The sequence below is a fragment of the Mauremys mutica genome, chromosome 1 (genome assembly GCF_020497125.1).
Source record: "Mauremys mutica isolate MM-2020 ecotype Southern chromosome 1, ASM2049712v1, whole genome shotgun sequence".
NCBI lineage: Eukaryota > Metazoa > Chordata > Testudines > Geoemydidae > Mauremys > Mauremys mutica.
In genome coordinates, this window is record NC_059072.1 from 291,051,940 (window position 1) to 291,071,767 (window position 19,828).

General features: G+C 38.6%; 1 protein-coding gene across 4 annotated transcripts in view; it reads left to right on the top strand.

Annotated features, from left to right (window-relative positions):
• The first annotated feature begins 8,128 nt into the window (after positions 1-8,128).
• PCDH9 (protocadherin 9) overlaps positions 8,129-19,828 on the top strand; it is a 904,685-nt gene continuing 892,985 nt past the window's right edge. For all 4 annotated transcript variants that reach the window (XM_045011849.1, XM_045011856.1, XM_045011868.1 and 1 more), the window contains exon 1: positions 8,129-11,164. In XM_045011849.1, the coding sequence (XP_044867784.1) occupies positions 8,129-11,164 (3,036 nt within the window). The remainder of the gene's footprint in view (positions 11,165-19,828) is intronic.

Here is a 19,828-nt window from a genome sequence, read left to right on the forward strand (position 1 = left end):
ACATGTAGAGTAGTTGGGCATAGTCTTCCCCAGTGTAAAGCTGTGACCCTTTAAATGCTTGTACTGACACAAAGAAATAGGTCCCATGTCAAAAACCAGAATATAATAAATTTTCCTTAGACATGTTAATTTAATTTTTGGACCCTTGGTTTCATTCATAAGTTTAGGAAAGGTAGAAATCAGAAAACTAAGATGCCAACTCATGCCCTTAAACAAAAAGAAGTCATATATCTATCTATCCTTGAAATCAAGCATTTCTATGTTGGATAGATGTAGTCCTCCAGTGGATGTATAGTTTAATCAGGTTGCACCATTCTGATAACCTTTACAAATGGTGATGTGTGGGGCTTAGATAGGGATGGGGAGTGAAGAACAGAAAATATTTAGCATAAAATTCAGAAGTGATATAAAGGATGGTGTAAATTTCACCTTGATAAGTGAATGTGATTGAGCGGACATTGGTCTAAATTGCATGTTATTTTAATGTGATCAGCATGAGCAAGGACAGAAAATGTGGACTTGAAGCTGGAAAAAGTTATGCAGAAGATATAACAAGGCTCTTCCTGCTTGTCTCATTTTGATCCCAGTTTTACACCTGTGTAACTCCATTGATCAGATTTGCATTATCTTGTCAGGGGAGATTATTATTACCCAGTGAAACTTTCTTCAGATGCTATTTTGTCTAAAAGTCCTTAGAGCCCCTGGTTCCTTCTGACTTTTTCTTTTTCACACATCTGAACAATGTCCCTCAGCAAGCTATGCAAGTTATTTGCAAGTCTTGGAACATTTTCTCCTTCCACTATAACAAATTGGTTGTATTCTGCTTCTAGATTCTGATTCAAAAGCTACTTTCATCAAAATAAATGACATGAGGGTGGCAAAGAATAAAATATATTTTTTGTGCGCCACGTGTAATTACATACCTTTTAAGTGGACAAATAATTGCATTTTAAACTGTCATTGTTTATTATTCTCTTTTTGCCATTTCAAAATTGATTTCCATTGTTTTTATTAAATAGTTGCCAGAGCCCTGGGAGGGAAAAATACTCCTAAGCAAACAATTCAAGTCTGTCCATTAATCTGTACCTTTAAATAAACAGCAATAATGAATGAGAGTTCAGCACCTTGTTGCATTGTACAATGACAGTGATTAAACACTGGCACTGCAAAATGCCACTTTTCAGCTTTTGAATTTGGAGACCAGTTAGAGCCATGAACCTGACATTTGTAATCTTTGTCAGTCAAAAAATATGGCAAATTCAGTTAAATTTAGTTCTATCATTCAAATGGAATAAAGGTTGTCACCTGCCCCTTTTGTGATTTCATTACCCAGGAATGAATTTATTTTCCTGAAGGGAGACCCATTAAAAGGGCCTGATCCTGCAAACATTAATCACTTGACTAGTCCCATTGGCTTCAATTATTCAACATTAATTGACTTTTTATTGCTGTTTATTTAAAAGTTCAGATTAATGTACAGACTTGAATTGTTTGCTTCAGTGTTTTCCCCCTCCCAGGACTCGGACAACCATTTAGAAAAACAATGAAAATCAATTTTTAAATGGCAAAAAGAGAATAATAAACAAGCACTTTTTATAATGCAATTATTTGGCCTCTTAAAATGGTGTAATTACATGTGGTTACATAATACAGAAATATATATTTTTTTATTGAGTTCAGTGAAACTATTCATGCAAGTAAGGGCTCAAAAATCAGGCCCAAGCACTGTGGAGAGGAAGACAAGTAATTTTTAAGGAGCTTCCCACATGAGACATGAATAAAAAAAGAATAGTAAAATCTAAACTATTGTGTGGTTAAAATATGAACAAAAGTAGAAGCAATATCATCTATGAGGAGAAAACAACAATACACCTGTTAAGATCTCTTAGAGCTATATGGTCCCTTCTGTATATGGATTTCCCTTGGTCTGCACAGAAAGTGGGGACAGCATCCTTTGTGGCATTATTTGGCGAGGTTTTGGAAAGTGGGGGTGAAGCAGGGGACTACCTTATTCTGTGGCACTGTCCTCGTTTTAGCCTCTGGATTTGCCTGTGGAATTCCAGGAGGTTGCCATATTACTCAGCAGCAGTGGAGGGAACCAGCCAGTCATGGGATAAGTAGAGGCAAGTTTGAACAAAGTGGAGGCAAGAGCCCTCCAGGTAGGGTCTCCTACCTCCATGGATCAGTAGGATTCATAAGCGGGGGAGGTCTTGCCCTTTGCCAATACTACAGAAACCTAGTGGAGGTTGCCAGGAAAACCTTATGAGGTTCCTCCTTTAATTGACCCCTCAAAAGTGGGGATTTGGAGTCCAGTGGAGTTGGCAATCTCACTCTGAGTTATTCCCTAATTATGACTGAAATTCAATTGAATTTGGTAATTTTTAATCAGCATTTCAAAAACAAAGCCTACAAATATTTGCTAGCATACAATATTTCATTTAAGCACATGGGGAAATCTGTACTACATTTATTTCATTTTCTGCTATGTGTTAAGAAAGCAGGCACGCCATAGGTACACTAGGTTAGGCTCTGATGCACATGTAGACTTCTATCTTTATCATGGTGTATTAGGTTTTCATATATATGTATTTATGTACAAATACAGAAACCCAATGCATTCAATTAAATATAGGCATTTACTGTATATGTAGGGGGTACATCCTGATCCTTACAGTCACATGTCTAAACACCCTTGGTAGTCACACTGGTGCAGATGCTCCTGATATAAGCGTGCATGAACGCTGCAGTCTCAATAATCACATGCTGTGTAAAGATAAAACCTTCCTGTCACTCTGTTTTATATTTGTGTCCAAAAAGTTTGTATTACACACACACAAAAATTGATTCTGGTTTTGATGACATTAAGTAATGGGAGTAAACAGAAAAGTGTGCATTATGTAATACAGGAAGGATGGCTGTAGCCCTAGCATCAAAAGTCAAGGAATTGACAAGAAAGAGTAACCTTTCTGCTAAAACATTTAGAAATAATTTGCTGTGAAAGAATTAAGTATATAATTCCTTCATCATATTACAGTACAAAGCAGTACAGCTATTAATAAAGAAGATAATTAGAATTACTAGCATTCTGCTCCTGAAATACTGTGTCTATGTATTCATTAATAATGCACACATTTTTTCTGACACGAGTCATGTCACAGCGGTATGGCATCACAGACGTTTTTCTCCTTCTAGAAACATCACAGACACAACATTTTTTATTCTAATCACACTGCAGTCATTTCAAAGTCACATTGTAGTCACATCACATCGTCTAATAATAATTATTTAACTTTATTGCTAAACTGAAATAGTTTTCTGTTTGCTTAGAGATGACTTTAACTCGTAGTCAGAACTGATTATCTTGCGCTCATAAATGAGCTCTTCACATGTACACAAGGTTAGCCCTATGAAGGGTTAGGAAGAGAAATAATCAAATTCGATTAAACTAATGGCTGCTGGACTTAAATGTAACACATTCACAAGTCAAAAAAAGTTAAAACATGTCTGCTCTTTTCAGAAGCTGAATATGTTAAAAAGCCAAAGATGTTTGCTTGAAATACAATCTGTCATGTTAATGTTTGTGTACTTGCTGTAAAATGCTGCTATTCTTTAACTAATCTGACTTTGTGAACCTCTTGGAAAAGGTAGGTCTTCAGACTACATTGTTTGCATTAGTATAGTACAATAAATTGTGAAATCGTGACTCCTGATATCAAACGGGTTAGAACTGTCATAACTACTTTTATTAATCTTCTAGAAAGAAAATTAATAAAAACTGGTATTCTGGCACAGGAATCAGGATTGCCCAGTACATTGTTATATGGCCTTTTAAATGTGAAGAATGGCTCTAAAAAGTCCTTATTTTAATGTTTGCTTGAAGAGCCATGTTTTATCTTCTAAAAGATGTTCCTCCCAGTACACTTATTTTTGGAAAAACTATAGTATTTGATGTTATGATTTGTTCAGCTATGTACTATTATTTATACTGTTCTTTAATAGTCTCCTATCTTTTTCATAATGTATTAGGCTTTTGTCTATGTATTAGAGTATTTAGGCCCCTAATCACATTATAACCTATTAGACTGCCTTCTGTAGTCTAGCATATTAACTATTCATCCACCGCATTATATGGTCTCCGCTTCATATTATTATGTATCAAGTTCTTTTCCATATCACATTTGACTCAAACTGGAGCATGCTAGAAACTGACTACAATTATTCTGTATTAGCTATAGTCAAATTGCACTAAATGGAATTGGTTACATTGTATCACACAGGCTCACACAATACATTATACATGAAACTGACTCACATTATGCTTAGCTAACTAAAGATTTTAATCTTGAACTGTTGAGCATAAAATGCTATCATGCTTCACTGAACTGGCTATGGTCACTTGATCATTTTATACCTCATATTGCCTCTCCTGGTCTGTTATTATGGAGGCATAATGCCTTTTCATCTATTATGGTTGCCAATTTTGGTTAGACAGATTCCTGGAGGTTTCATCACATGACATAATCTTTAATTCCTGGTGACTCCAGGACAATCCTATAAGAACATTAACACTTTTTATAGATTGCTGATTCATATTTTGGTGAATAAGCTCCTCTACAGCAACTTAAAATGGGCACAGTATGTATTCATGTTATGGTTTTAGGACCTGAAAATCTTATATTGATGCTATTCTTGTTTTTATATACATAGATTTGGTGGTCATAAACAATACCATAATTACTTATTGTGGCCATTTTAACCTGACTTGTTAAGTTTCATAGTTGTTAGATGTGGTAGGTAAATTCAGGCTGAGAAAAGCTAGGGATTTCAAAAAATATTCAGAATAGTTTATTCATGCTGCAGATGTTGAAGAAATGCATTATGATCCTATTCTTGTGACACGTTTAAAGGTAATTAATTGCAGAGTAGGTTATCATTTGATTATAGCAGGCTAGATGGACAAAGTAAATGTGTCACAGGCTAGGCGAGCTTATTGTTTTTATTATTGATTAGACAATAATGAAGAATGTCTTTCCATTCAATATTGCAGGGGGTAAAAAGGGGGGGGCATTTTTTTAGAAAATTCTCCTCTGAGCCTTCAGAAAGGAAAATGAGGAAGGTGTACAGGAGTCAATGGGAAGCGAGACTGAGCTGGAGTCAGAGAAATCTGAATTATAGATGAAGAGGCATGTATTAAATATAAAGTTGAAACAAGTTGAGGAGGGCCAGGGAGCGATATTTTATACAAGGAGAGGAGAGATGCCAGCCGGAGAGAGCCCTCCAGCAACTCTGAAGGGGGGAGTTTGACGCACAAGCAGCAGTACCAAGCACAGCACCGGCCTCCTGCGGTGTCGGAGCTAGGAGAGCGGGCAGAAGCGGTGCACGGTTGGGGGGCGGAGAAGTCTCCCGCTCCCCTGTTAAGAGCAGCTGCCCCCACCAAAGGAGCCTGCTCCGTGAGAACCAAAGGCAGCAGCTGCAGCCAGGGCAGACTGGGTTTCTGCTCTCAACCAATCCACCCCCGCTGCGGTTGCTGTAAAGGCTGCACCAGCTCACGCCATCCAGCACCCCTCATTCTCCCCCTCCCGCGCACCGCTGTGACTGGGGACCGGGGCTCTCCGCTCCAACGCCGCGGCTGAAACGCGTGTGGCGCCTCGCGTGGCTCCCCGCAGGCTAACGTGGGGCGTGCACACGCCGCTAAAGCCAGCGGGGAATACGCCGAGCCGAAGCCCGCCGCCCCGGGGCAGTTTAGCACCGTGCAGGGCAGCACGGCCGCCGGCCGCCCCTGTGATCTGGGGCCGCGCTCCCCTCCCCCGCATTGCAATCCAGGAGCACACAGCCACGTCCCGCCGGCAGCCGGGCGCATGCACCGACTCCCCTGCCCACGGCTGGAAGGCAGCGGCGGCAGGAGCCTCCTCCCGAGTCCCGCCCGCCCGCAAGGTCCCGGCTCCCGCGCCATCCCCCCCGCGTCTCTGGCGCTCCAGCCCGCCGCCGCCGCTGTCCGCAAACCTATTAACCATTCCGCGCGGCGGCGGCCGCAAGCTCCGCTCACCCTCCTCCTCAGCTCCGCCTCCCCGCGGCCCCGGCTGCCCGACCGACGCGCCTGGCGGCCAATGCCAGGGCAGCACCGCTCCAGCCTCCACCCCCGCCGCTGCAGTCCAATCGGGTGCCACAGGAGGGGGAGCTTAGCAATGCTCACACCCTCCCTCTGGGCTTATTGAGAGTTATATCAAGAAATTTCAGTTCACAGAGAGCGAGAAGGAGAGAAAGAAAGAGACACTAGAAGGGAGAAGGGCAGGGGAAGCGCTGTAGCTTCCTTCCATCACTAAAGCAATAACCTATTAGGATTTTCTTTGGCACCTATCACCCCAGAGATGCAAAGAAGGAGAGAGAAGCATCAACCAGCCCAACTCTGACATTTCTAATAAGAACTTACAGACTTAACATGCCTGCCTCTCTACACTGAGGAGACAGGAATGGAAAATGTGTGCAGTGTAGAGTGGAAAATACCCCTGATCTAAAGAAGTGCACTGGGTTTTGTGCTTGCTGGTTGGTTGTGGTGGTGTATGCACGTTAAGCACCAGAAGGATCGTCGCCGGATAGAAATGAAACGTGGAGAGGATGACTAACGACAGAACTGTGAATTTGTTCTCTGGAGTTGCTAATTTCCCACCCCGAAGCAACACATTTCGCAAAGAGCAAGCGTTTGGCTGCTGCTGATTTCTCCAAAACTGGTGGTTTAGCAGATGCTTTGTGCTGTATGTGTTGGATCAGATCCTTGCTGAGCCGCAGCAGATCGGCAAAGGTACACAACCAGTGTAAGTGCAAAGTTACACACGCACCGTGTCTCTGATTTTTTTTTAAATACTAAATATATTTATCTAGGTAGAGAATCTGTGTTTCTGATTCAGTTGCTGTTCGTGGCAAAGGCTCACCTACTCGGCTGTCTCTGCATCCCTACCTGCATCACTCTGCTGGAAGTGATCACAAGGCATCAGCTACCGTGCAGCTTTAATGCAGATAAGATGTAGTGCTTAGGCGCTGACCAGTTCCACTCAAGTATGTAGATGCCTGGAGCCTTGCACCATTTAATTTGCGGTTAATAGAGCATTTCGGCAGAAGTCCTTTTTTTTAACCTGCATTATCAGTCTGCAGTATTTATGTGTGGCAGCCGCTAATAACATCCCGAAGGGAGATCAGTGTCAGTGGTAAAAGACTGCACCTTTTCCCCTCCTCCTGTGATCAGAACATATTTTTTCCTGCATGTTCTTTGCAAACATTTAGGTTGCTTCTAAGTTGCATTTTGAATCCCCAATCCCTCTGATTTAGAATGTTTTAAAAATCAAATAAAGTTTAACGTTATTAAACATAAGGTGAAGTAGCCAACATCTGGAGACGAGACACCGAGCTTACTGTGTAAGAAACTGAGAGTCCTGTTATTGTCTCTTTAGTTAATAGGGATGTGAAGTAGCCAGTGACGACTGCTGCTGCAGCAGCATGTCCGGGTGTTTATTTCCCAGTACTATAGCAATAGTGGGGGATGCAAGGCACCAGGAGGAAAGAAAAATCTGGTTAGCCAAAAAAAAACAACAACCCAATGCACGGAAGGAAACAACAAATTACGTTTGGCAGCTGACATTGCAGTTAGCACAGAATCCTAGAGAAGTACGGCAAGGTTTTTCACTGGCACCAAATGGCTGGGTGGAGGGGGGAATGCACATTACTGATTATTACACCAGGTACTAACAGATGATTTGGAAAGTACGTGTCAAAACTGTAGCTGCCTTTAGTACGGCAAGTAGTTAATTCCATTCTCGGTATGTGCAGTTAACGGGATATTGGTGCATTCGTCCGGGATTGGTTGTAAAAGGGAGAAGCAGGGATATGTACAGTGTGCTAGTGTGCATTGCAAAAATGAGTAGTAGTTCTTGGTGGTTGTGGATTTGTTTTTTGTTTTTTTGTGAAACAATAATGCTCGTCTGTGTGATTGTGTTGACAGTTGCTGTCTCCAAATAAGAAATGAGATGTAATGCATCCTGCAGTCCATGCACGCCTCCTCTTGCAAATCGTGCACCATTCCTCTGTGGAAACCTTTAAATCCTAAAATCCAGAAAAAGAGAATAAACACATTATCATGGACCTGAGGGATTTTTACCTGTTGGCTGCTCTGATTGCCTGTTTAAGGCTGGATTCAGCTATAGCTCAAGAACTTATTTACACTATTAGAGAGGAGCTGCCTGAAAATGTACCCATAGGAAACATACCAAAGGATCTGAACATTTCTCACATCAATGCTGCCACAGGGACCAGCGCCAGCCTCGTCTACAGACTGGTTTCTAAAGCAGGGGATGCCCCTTTGGTCAAAGTGTCCAGCACCACTGGGGAAATCTTCACCACCTCTAATAGAATAGACAGAGAAAAACTCTGTGCTGGAGCCTCCTATGCTGAAGAAAATGAGTGTTTTTTTGAACTTGAAGTGGTGATTCTCCCCAATGACTTTTTTAGGCTGATCAAAATAAAAATCATTGTAAAAGATACCAATGACAATGCACCTATGTTTCCATCTCCTGTCATCAATATTTCCATACCTGAAAACACGTTGATCAACAGCCGCTTTCCAATTCCATCAGCAACTGATCCTGACACAGGTTTCAATGGTGTACAGCACTACGAATTGTTAAATGGGCAGAGTGTCTTTGGACTGGATATTGTTGAAACTCCGGAAGGAGAGAAATGGCCTCAACTGATCGTACAGCAAAACTTGGATAGAGAGCAGAAGGACACCTATGTGATGAAAATCAAAGTAGAGGATGGAGGAACCCCTCAGAAATCCAGCACAGCCATACTGCAAGTCACAGTAAGTGATGTCAATGATAACAGACCAGTTTTTAAAGAGAGTCAGGTGGAGGTTCACATACCAGAGAATGCCCCAGTAGGCACCTCTGTAATTCAGCTTCATGCTACAGATGCAGATGTAGGAAGCAATGCAGAAATCAGATATATTTTTGGTGCCCAAGTTGCCCCTGCAACCAAAAGGCTCTTTGCTTTAAATAACACAACAGGGCTGATTACAGTTCAGAGGTCCTTAGATCGAGAAGAGACTGCTATTCACAAAGTGACAGTGCTGGCCAGTGACGGTAGCTCTACTCCTGCTCGGGCAACTGTTACCATCAATGTCACTGATGTAAACGATAACCCTCCTAACATAGACCTCAGGTACATTATAAGTCCCATCAATGGCACAGTATACTTATCTGAGAAAGATCCTGTCAATACAAAGATTGCCCTAATTACAGTTTCAGATAAGGACACTGATGTGAATGGCAAAGTGATCTGTTTCATTGAGAGAGAGGTCCCATTTCACTTGAAGGCAGTTTATGACAACCAGTATTTGTTAGAGACCTCTTCCTTGTTGGACTATGAGGGCACCAAAGAATTCAGCTTTAAAATTGTTGCCTCTGATTCTGGCAAGCCCAGTTTGAACCAGACTGCCCTGGTAAGAGTTAAACTGGAGGATGAAAATGACAACCCTCCAATTTTCAGCCAGCCTGTAATTGAGCTGTCAGTTTCTGAAAACAACCGTCGTGGTCTATACTTAACAACTATTAGTGCCACAGATGAAGACAGTGGGAAAAATGCAGACATTGTTTATCAGCTTGGCCCTAATGCCTCCTTTTTCGATCTGGATCGAAAGACGGGAGTTTTGACAGCCTCCAGAGTTTTTGACAGAGAAGAGCAAGAACGTTTCATTTTCACTGTAACAGCAAGGGACAACGGCACCCCTCCTCTGCAGAGTCAAGCGGCTGTAATTGTTACTGTGCTGGATGAAAATGACAACAGTCCCAAATTTACTCATAATCACTTTCAGTTTTTTGTATCTGAGAACTTACCAAAGTATAGCACTGTGGGAGTGATCACAGTGACCGATGCAGATGCAGGGGAAAATAAAGCAGTGACCCTTTCCATCCTGAATGATAATGAGAACTTTGTGCTGGATCCTTACTCTGGAGTTATAAAGTCCAATGTTTCTTTTGATCGAGAACAGCAGAGCTCGTACACCTTTGATGTCAAGGCCATTGATGGAGGACAACCTCCTCGCTCTTCTACAGCGAAAGTAACAATAAATGTCATGGATGTTAATGATAACAGCCCAGTTGTCATCTACCCACCTTCTAATACTTCTTTTAAGTTGGTGCCACTCTCAGCAATCCCAGGCTCTGTCGTAGCAGAAGTATTTGCTGTGGATATAGACACTGGAATGAATGCTGAACTTAAATATACAATTGTAAGTGGAAATAACAAAGGTTTATTTCGTATTGATCCAGTGACAGGTAATATTACTCTGGAAGAAAAACCAGCTCTTACTGACGTGGGGCTGCATCGTTTAGTGGTCAACATAAGTGACTTGGGTTATCCTAAATCCTTGCATACTCTTGTGCTTGTATTTTTGTATGTAAATGACACTGCTGGAAATGCCTCTTATATTTATGACTTGATACGTAGGACTATGGAAACACCCTTAGACCGGAACATAGGGGACAGTAGCCAACCCTATCAAAATGAGGACTATCTTACTATCATGATTGCTATAGTGGCAGGTGCTATGGTTGTGATAGTGGTGATATTTGTCACGGTTCTGGTTCGCTGTCGACATGCATCTAGGTTCAAAGCGGCACAAAGGAGCAAGCAAGGTGCTGAATGGATGTCTCCCAATCAGGAGAACAAACAGAACAAGAAAAAGAAAAGGAAGAAAAGGAAGTCTCCTAAAAGTTCTCTTTTGAATTTTGTTACCATTGAGGAGTCGAAACCTGATGATGCTGTCCATGAACCTATCAACGGGACAATAAGCCTTCCAGCTGAGCTGGAGGAGCAAAGTATAGGAAGATTTGACTGGGGCACAGCACCACCAACAACCTTTAAGCCTAACAGTCCTGATCTTGCTAAGCATTACAAATCTGCCTCTCCACAGTCTGCTTTTCATCTTAAACCTGACACTCCAGTATCAGTGAAAAAGCATCATGTGATTCAGGAACTTCCGTTGGACAACACCTTTGTTGGTGGTTGTGACACCCTTTCCAAACGCTCTTCCACTAGTTCAGATCACTTCAGTGCCTCAGAGTGCAGTTCCCAAGGAGGCTTCAAGACAAAGGGCCCCTTACACACCAGACAGGTAAATGAGCACTTTTACTGGTCTATAAGTACTGCATACAAGTGCCCAATCAACCAGTATTAAAGTGCCAGTATGTCTTTTGTTTAGGTCTACTTTTAGCTTGGTTATAATATGGAGAGAGAAAAAAACGACCACTTTACCATCTGTCTGGGGACTTGTAAAATGCCTCTGATATTTCACAGTTTTAAGAGTCACTGATTATTAAACAGAACTACATGTGCACATATACACACGCATGCAAACACACACACACACACACTCACATATCTGTGTGTGCATAAACAACAGATCAAAAATGGAAATACATTGTTAAAAGTCAAATTGTTTTCCCAAGAGTGTCCCAGTGTAAAGGTTACTGAAGAAGAAAAACTGTGTTTTCTAATATGCCAAATTCCACTCAAAGAGAAAATTTGACTGTTTCAGGATTAATGTGTTACTTTGGGGATATGTAAATTCACTTTTAAATTTCAAGTGAGGCTGGTTTGAGTGTCTTTTATATTTCAAATTAATTTGGAATATTGTTAAGTTACTGTTGTTAAAGGGGTTCTTATTTTTTCACTTACAAAGATAGCAGACTTTCCAAGGAACTTCAGCTGTGAAGCATATGGTTTGTTGGTAGGATATAACTAAGCCATAAGGAAGTCTTCCTCTGTTTTGATTTTTAATTATTTTGTTGTTCTAGAGTATAGTAGGGGTCTAATAGAAAGTTTTTTGCATATTTTCAAAAATGGCCAAAGTATACTTTCAAAAGGAATGCATTCGCTCTAAATACAACTTAATTATGCAGAAAAAAATCAGCCCATTGTACATGTTTTCTCATCTTAGTTATGCATAAGTGATCTGTCATAACTCATTTTAAACTGTGAAATATGCCATATGAAGAGGGATTAGGAGGCTGATAAACTCATATTTCAACCAAATCCAGCATTAGTTTTTCTTAGGTCTAATAATTCCTTGCTAATAAAGATTTAAATGCAGCGCTGTCTAATTTATTTCATTGATGCTTGTCTTTTGCCACTAAATTAGAATGTCAATATAGCCTGTAGATGGCACTAAGGTACTGTGTCGCTTGTGCTGGCCAGGTGCCAATCCTGCAGTAGATAGGAAATGGGGGAGGGAGGATCAAAGTAGTACTACAGCCAAAGAAACCTTTTGTTTAATCATAGTTGCACTGGAGCAACCAGTAGTTAAATTTACGGGTTTGCAAAGCAGCTTCTTAGTGCTTAGCTTTCACTGCACCAACTTTCTAGGGTTTAGCAATCAACTTCATATTACTGTAGGCATTGTAATCTTCAATATATGGTGATTTGTCTGAATTTATTAGGGGTCCACAAAGTATGAATTTTAGAACAGCAGGCAAGGAACATCTAACCTTGCCTTTGCAAAAAAGATTTTGTCAGTTGCAAATTTAGGACCAAGTACTTCCCTTAGCCTTATCTAAGATGAATGTGATGTTCCCAAAACCATGTCTTGACTTTTGGGTGTCTGTAAGGTGCCATACTAACAAGACACCTTGTTTAAAACAGGCACTTACAAGGCATCTGCTGTCTAGGTAACTACTCCAAAAATCCTCAATAGACTTGAAATGAGACACTGAAGAAACACTTAGAAAACTCTCCACCCAAAAATCTATCTTTTCCAAGGACTATAAAGCCCGGTAAACTCTCAGAATGTTTTATGCACTACAGTAGCACTCCGGTCAGCATATTTTTTTTTAAATGCTGATTTAAAAACCTCCAGTGCAGAGCGCTCTGGGTAATCTGTGGTTGTTCAGATGAGGGAATACACTCTTCACCCATTTTAGTTACAAAATTTGAAAACCTCCTTCTTTGGTGTTCAGAGGTGCTGTTAATTTAACTTAAATTAACTTCCAACGTTCTGTTAAAAGAATCACTCTTAAAGGAAATAAAGGAAATAAAGTTCACTAAAATGATTTACCTGACAGAATGTCAGCACTGAACACATGTCAGCTGAATGTGGGCAGAAAACCTACAGGCAACATTTTCACCTTCTTTTTTGTTCTTTACATTAAACAAATGTTGCTTGAGTTTTAGTAATAATACCAGTCAGTATACTCACATTCTTGTATTATGGACCTGATTCAAATCCTGTTGTAGGCAATGGAAAGATTCTCATTGACTTGCATGGATTTTGAATCAGACTATAGAAGAGGTATAATGCTACATGGGACTGAAAATGCAACTATATTTTATTGTTCTTTTGATATAAACAATTATTATAATTGAGCTTTTCCATTCATAAGCCTGATTTTTTAAAATAGATTTTCCAGTTGATCAGTATTACAGGAACAAAGGGTTTTGACCTTACAACATTTTCTGATGGTTGAGTTCAGCCAACAGTGGCAGCATGAGTTAGCAGTCTGGTGTTTCTCTATCTATGATCTCTAGAGTTAGGATGTATCTTTGCTACTGTTCCCTGTGATGATGCAGAAATTGAATATAGTTTCATAGGCATGGGTTGTTGGGGTTTTTTAAAGCCTTGTTGATATAGAGTATGTCCTTAAAGTAGAATATAAAATTTTAAATAAAATCTTTCTTATAGAATGTTAGGTGAAAATAATGTAAGATCTGAAATGCATTTTTTAAAGTCCTTTGTGAAAAAGTGTTTAATTCTGTGCCATTGTACTGTTTTCTTGCATTTACAATTGAAGATTTCTGTATTTTATGCTAAAAAGCTATAGCAGAGTGGTCACCTGCATCTTTTGCAGAAAGTATTTATTTCTGTAATTTGGAAAGGGTCCATGAAATGTTGCAGAGAATGTTGGAATAAAAAAGGGAGAAGGTTAGGGGAATACTTACCTGAGAAATGTTATCATGATATATTTTCCATTAAAAATGTTATTTAAGATTATTATCCATGATGAAAACACATATACATAGCATTAGGTACTGCTGATAAACTAAAATCAGGCAAAACTCCTATTGACTTTAAGTCATCTGCTAAGACTGGATCCCATGATAAAATCTTTCAGGATACTTTGTTGGGCTTTGGCTATGTGATTGCCATTAAATCCAATGGGAATTGCTTGTCTAAACTTCTGTACACCACTTTGAATTATGCTGGTTGGTGTTTCAAAAAGTGCCCAGTATAAAAACCAAAGCCCTCCCCAAGTGCCTATGATGCAGAATACCTGGTAGCTGCTCTGAGCAGAGCACTTCTGAAACTCGAACTTTGGAGTGTCTTTTCAGAGCTAATTAACATAATTAGGAACATGAAAAGAATGTTACCCACTGTCAGCTCTTGTTGCTCAGATTCTGTAGTCACTAATATGACCCATGAATAATACTGAAATCTATGCAGGGTGTTCCATCAGTGTTCATTTCAGTATTCAACTGAACAAAAACATTATCCAAAATATTGAGCCAATGCATCAAACAACTAAGTACAAAATACAGCAGAAGACAGCATGTTGCATTCTTGTGTGTGAAAAGTTTTCTTTTATAAAAACCCTACTCAGTGCCATAATTTTAGCAACAGGATAAATAGTGAAATGATAGACAATGAAAGTCAAATCACCACGCTTTATTCCAATTTTACAGTAATGTAACTCTATTCTAACAAATTTGGAAGGAGATAAACCACTGTAAAACTGCAGTAACATAGGCCTAAAAACCTTACATTAATGTCACATTGAAAGTTAGGAGCAAAGACTTCAATTCATGAAAGCATTCCTATTCAGAATAGCACTTAAGTGTGTGCTTAACTTAAAGTGCATACATATATCCCATTGAAGTCAATGGATGTAAACACAGGATCAGAGATAGTCATCTGCTTAAAGGTTGTCCTAGGTAGGGATGGACTACAGTACATGCTTAAGTACTTTTCTGTATCTGGGCCAATATTAAACCCGTTCGGAAATGTGTACAATTCCACTGAATTCAATCAAGGTAAACAAGCACTGACTTTGACCCTAAATTTTCAAGCACTCAGAAGACAGAAAATACAAAAATTTAAGGTTCTAATAGTAAACTTAACTTACACATTACTCATATTGCATATTCAGGTATATATTTAAGTGCATAACAGTAATGCAACATATTCTGTGGGGCCAATTCTTTGCTCCTTATTCAGTCAATGGGAGTTTTGCCTGAGTATGGAGTGAATATGAAGAATGAAGGCTCAGTATTATGAGTGAAGATCACTTAAGCTTGATCTGTCAAATGTAATTTTTGGCAATTTTTGACTTTGGTGTGTTTAAAATTGTAACCTGAAGCTTTTGTATTCAGTTTCTCTATTTTTTAAAGAAAAAAAAGATTAAAACATTAATGCATCTAATGTGTTCTTCCACAGTTGCAAAATTGAAAGTGTGCGCAACTGTGGTAATCCACAGTGAAATAGCAGTACAGAATTTTTCATAGCTTGTAAAGATTACCATTATGTATTCTTAGCATTCCATAGTCCCATAAATAGTATTGTTCTTAGTGGCAATTTTTTACTGCAGATGCACAAAGTTGCATTTTCTATCAACTATAATTTCATTGTTTCAATTATTTAGGCTTATGGTTATTTTATTTTTACATGTTAGCCTGGACATTAGTTCATGGTGAGGACTAGCCACTGAGAGGACTTCAACATATAAAATACAGCTGTTTTTGAGTTATGTATGTCTTAAAAAAACTGGAAATGCTGAAAAAGTACAGTATGTTTTTCCACCTTTGCATAGCTCAAAAATAGGATAACACATTTTGCTCAAATGGCTAAAGAAATTTATCTTTGAGCTGAGACTAAGCATGGAAAATTTCTGCTGAAAGGGAGAGTTTTTCAGCAGTTAAGAGCATGTGAAAACTCATGGTTATAATGGAAATCTGAACATAACCCTAAGCTATAATAGTGTTTTCAATTGTGGCACTGTAAATGCTAAGCTATAATAAGGAACATTTTGTGTATACAGTTACATACGTTAAAAGCCTAGCAAGCTTCCTTTCTCTTTAAATCGGTTTTCCATGCAGAGAGTTTTTGTCTGAATCACTGCAGTCTGTCCTCACCTGGATGTGCAATGCCTAACTTTCGTAAATGCTAATAAGAATCACATCACACACAGTAGAGAGAATAGGATCCTAAGAGTTTAATGCTATTGGAGTTTTGTGATACTATTCTTTTGTGTTTAGGGACAAGAAGGGATCTTTCTAGTTACCATTTCAGATTTTAATTTCCAAAGAATGTGTTCTTCTAGCAAAACCATATCAGCCACACTTTATTGACAGCGATTTTATTGTAGCTAGAGGCTTTACAGTAAGCTGTTTATTGCTGTTCCCTAACTCAGTTGACAGCAATTGGGGAATTAATTTTCTTGCCCCTGGTGTGCTTTCTTGGGTATAAACAACAGATGTTAAAGATATTAAAACAGTGACCCATTTACATTTGACAACTCTTTAAGTACACAGTTTACCTGTGTGGATTATGCAGAAGTTCATATTGGGGCTGAAAACAAACACATACAAAATTTAATGTGAGGGAATGCTAAATAATAGGTAACATTGCTCCATGGATGCTATACTATATATTTTCATATTAGAATTGTTTATCCATATATCAAGCATGTAATACACTGACACATATTTCATATATACATATATTCGCACACACACTCACATATATCAGTATATCTATCCAAACATATACCCACTCTCACACACATATATATACAGCTCTCATTTATTAAATTGCCTTCTCAGTTCAGTCTCATTGTGCCTGCTTACTGTGGGCCTCATCTGACCCATCTGGTATTCAACATACTGAATATAATGTACCAGTCAGAAAGCAGTATGTTCTGAAAAATCTAGCAATAGCCACAGACAATATTTGGATTTACTTAGCACCTTCCATCTAAATAGATTCTAAAATCCTTTAAAACCTTTATTTATTCATTCACTTCTGAAGTGCAGCTCTCTCTGGTACTTCCTTTAGTGTAGGTGTTGATTCAATACAATCACAGAGGGAAAAAGTGAAACTAAATCATCAACATTCCCTGCTGCAGCCTTGGTTTTTCCTTTTAATTCACAGCCTGTGGTGGAACATCATGAGGATGATCTATAAAATCGTATATGCCAGATATATCACTGGAGACAAGTTTTCTCTGATTTACATCCCACTCAATCCCATTAACAAGAAGGGTATTATCCAGGAGGATGTAAATCATGGAGGAATTTACCCCATATCTATAGTCATTGGCATATTTCTGTTAGAAATCAACATGAAGACATAAAGGGCCAATATTTTTCTCTAGCCAGGATTCCAATCAGCAAGAAACTTAAGATTTGTCTCAGTTAAAGCATATGACTAGTCCTAACAGGGCTTAAGCTTGCTTAAGATTTAGCATCTTACAGAACTGTGACCTTAAGGGCTTGTTTACACACACAAGTTGTACTGTGTTAACAATACCGTTATAGTTTGAGTGGTATGACCCTCTTATTGTGGATGCAGTTATATCATTATAAATATGCATTAAACCAGTATAATTTCTGTATGCGAAGGGGAATAAGATAAATTGGGATAAGGCACCTTTATAGTGATATAACTGTGTCCTGTACCAGTATAACTATTTTGGTTAAAAAAAACAAAAGACAAAAAAACATACCTCTAACCAAAATAGATTACTGGTACAAAAACTGTGTGCAGACTAGGCTCACACTGCATGGATGTAAGTCAGATAAACATAAGGCCCATTATCTCTTTATGTCTACTTCATATTGTCCTCATTAAAAAAATTGCACAGGGTGTAAATCATGGAAGAATTTGGCCCATTTTGTCAATTATCTCCACATTTTTAAAGCAGCCTCAGTCTAACCTATGGTTTTGGGAGCACAATGAATTGTGAGTGAAAATACATTCAGTTGTTCGATTATCTGATTTGTAGGCATATTTAGGTAATTAGGTGTCTAAATGCTAGCAGGTTCACCTACAAAGATCGTGCCTATAATTTCCCCTTTTATTTTCTATTTCAACAGTTAGCAAGGTTAGCAAGAATGAAAAGTTGTTATAAAACCTCTGTGTATCTTTGTAGTGTTTCTGCTATCATACCACATGAAAAGTGAAACTTGAATTGTTCACCCTTTGTCAGGAGATTATCTAGCATTATTTCAAGTTGCCATGCAGTTGCTGTAGTTTACTGTGAAGTCTCTTTGTAATCATGTTACATTTTGCAAAATACCACACTATATTTTGCATTAGTAAAATCTCTATGTCACTGTTGTAGTATTGTTTTAATTAGAATGTGCATGCTCTGCCTACAGGAAGAACGCAATGAGCACTCATTTACATACACTGCTAATAGTAAGAATTAAAAATTTGAGGCCAAATCTTCAGTTGAGGTAAATCAGCATAAATCTACTGAAGTAAATGAAACTCTGCTGATTTACCCAAGCTGAGGATCTTGTCTGGTATTTTTGTTTTTACAAAAAACTACTGTGTGGGGGAATAGGTGATGTTGATATAAAATATCCAAAATATAAATTAATGCTGAGTAAAATAAATAAAATCTTGACTGAATTCCAGATTAATCCATTTTGAATTCAATCAAACACAGTGCAGAAATCAATCTGTTTGTCTATCACCTTTATTGACTTCAATGGGAGCAGGTTTTGGATAGCACCTACAAACAGCAACAAAGACAATAAAAACACAACAACAAAGAAAACAAATATTTCTGCTGACTAATGGATGGAAGGTGAGAAATAAAGAATTTTATGTGTTCATTGAAATCAATTTGTAAGTTGCTCAGATGCCAGAAATGATAGGAATGTTTCAAGATGCCCAGATACCACTAAAATAGAAGATCTGACTGTCTGTCCATCTATCCATCTATCTGTCTATGCATCTATCTAGAGTTTAATACTATTGTTGTTTTAAGGTGCTAAGTGCAGTCTACTTTTGTTGAAGTCAATAAGAATTGAAAGATATTATTTTGTAGAAAGTGTTCAGCACCTGTCAGTTTGAGGTATTTTTATTAATAGTCTTAATTGTATGATTTTTTGTGAATCAGTTCCTGAAAAGTATATACAAATATTTTTCTATCAGTAATAATGGTTATTTTTTAGCCTAATATAGTGATATTGTCCTTAAAATACAAATAAAACCCAAACAAAAATTCTTATTTCAGTTGTGAAAGAGATTTACCATCAGCCTGACCCTGTTGTTGATTCATGCAGTTGGAGATCTGTATATTTATTTATTGATATTGTTCAAACCTCTGGAAACAAAATAACTTTGGATATCTTCACTGTAGATTCCCATCTTGGTTACGATAGCTATACATTCAGTGGCTTCATTAGAACTGTAAAGCACAGAAAGTAGGATACCTTCACATTTTGTACTGACTGCAATGCTATGTATGAGTCTTTGGGTCTGATCCTTCAAGTCTTCTGTATATGTTAATTTCAACACTGCAGGTTCAAGCCAAAAACTCTTAGTGAAGTCAACAGTAATGCTTGCAGGATCTGGTCCTCTGTTTATAAAAGTATATTTATGTCCATAATGTGTATATATAGAAACATGCATCCAGTACACAGTAACATTTGAAAAGCTCTTCTTTGTAATATGGGCCCAAACCAATGTCCCCTCGAGTCAGTGGAAAGACTCCCATCGACTTGAATGGGCATTGGTTTCTGTTCTATATGCAGTTAGTTCTCTTCCTGTAGTAAGTGC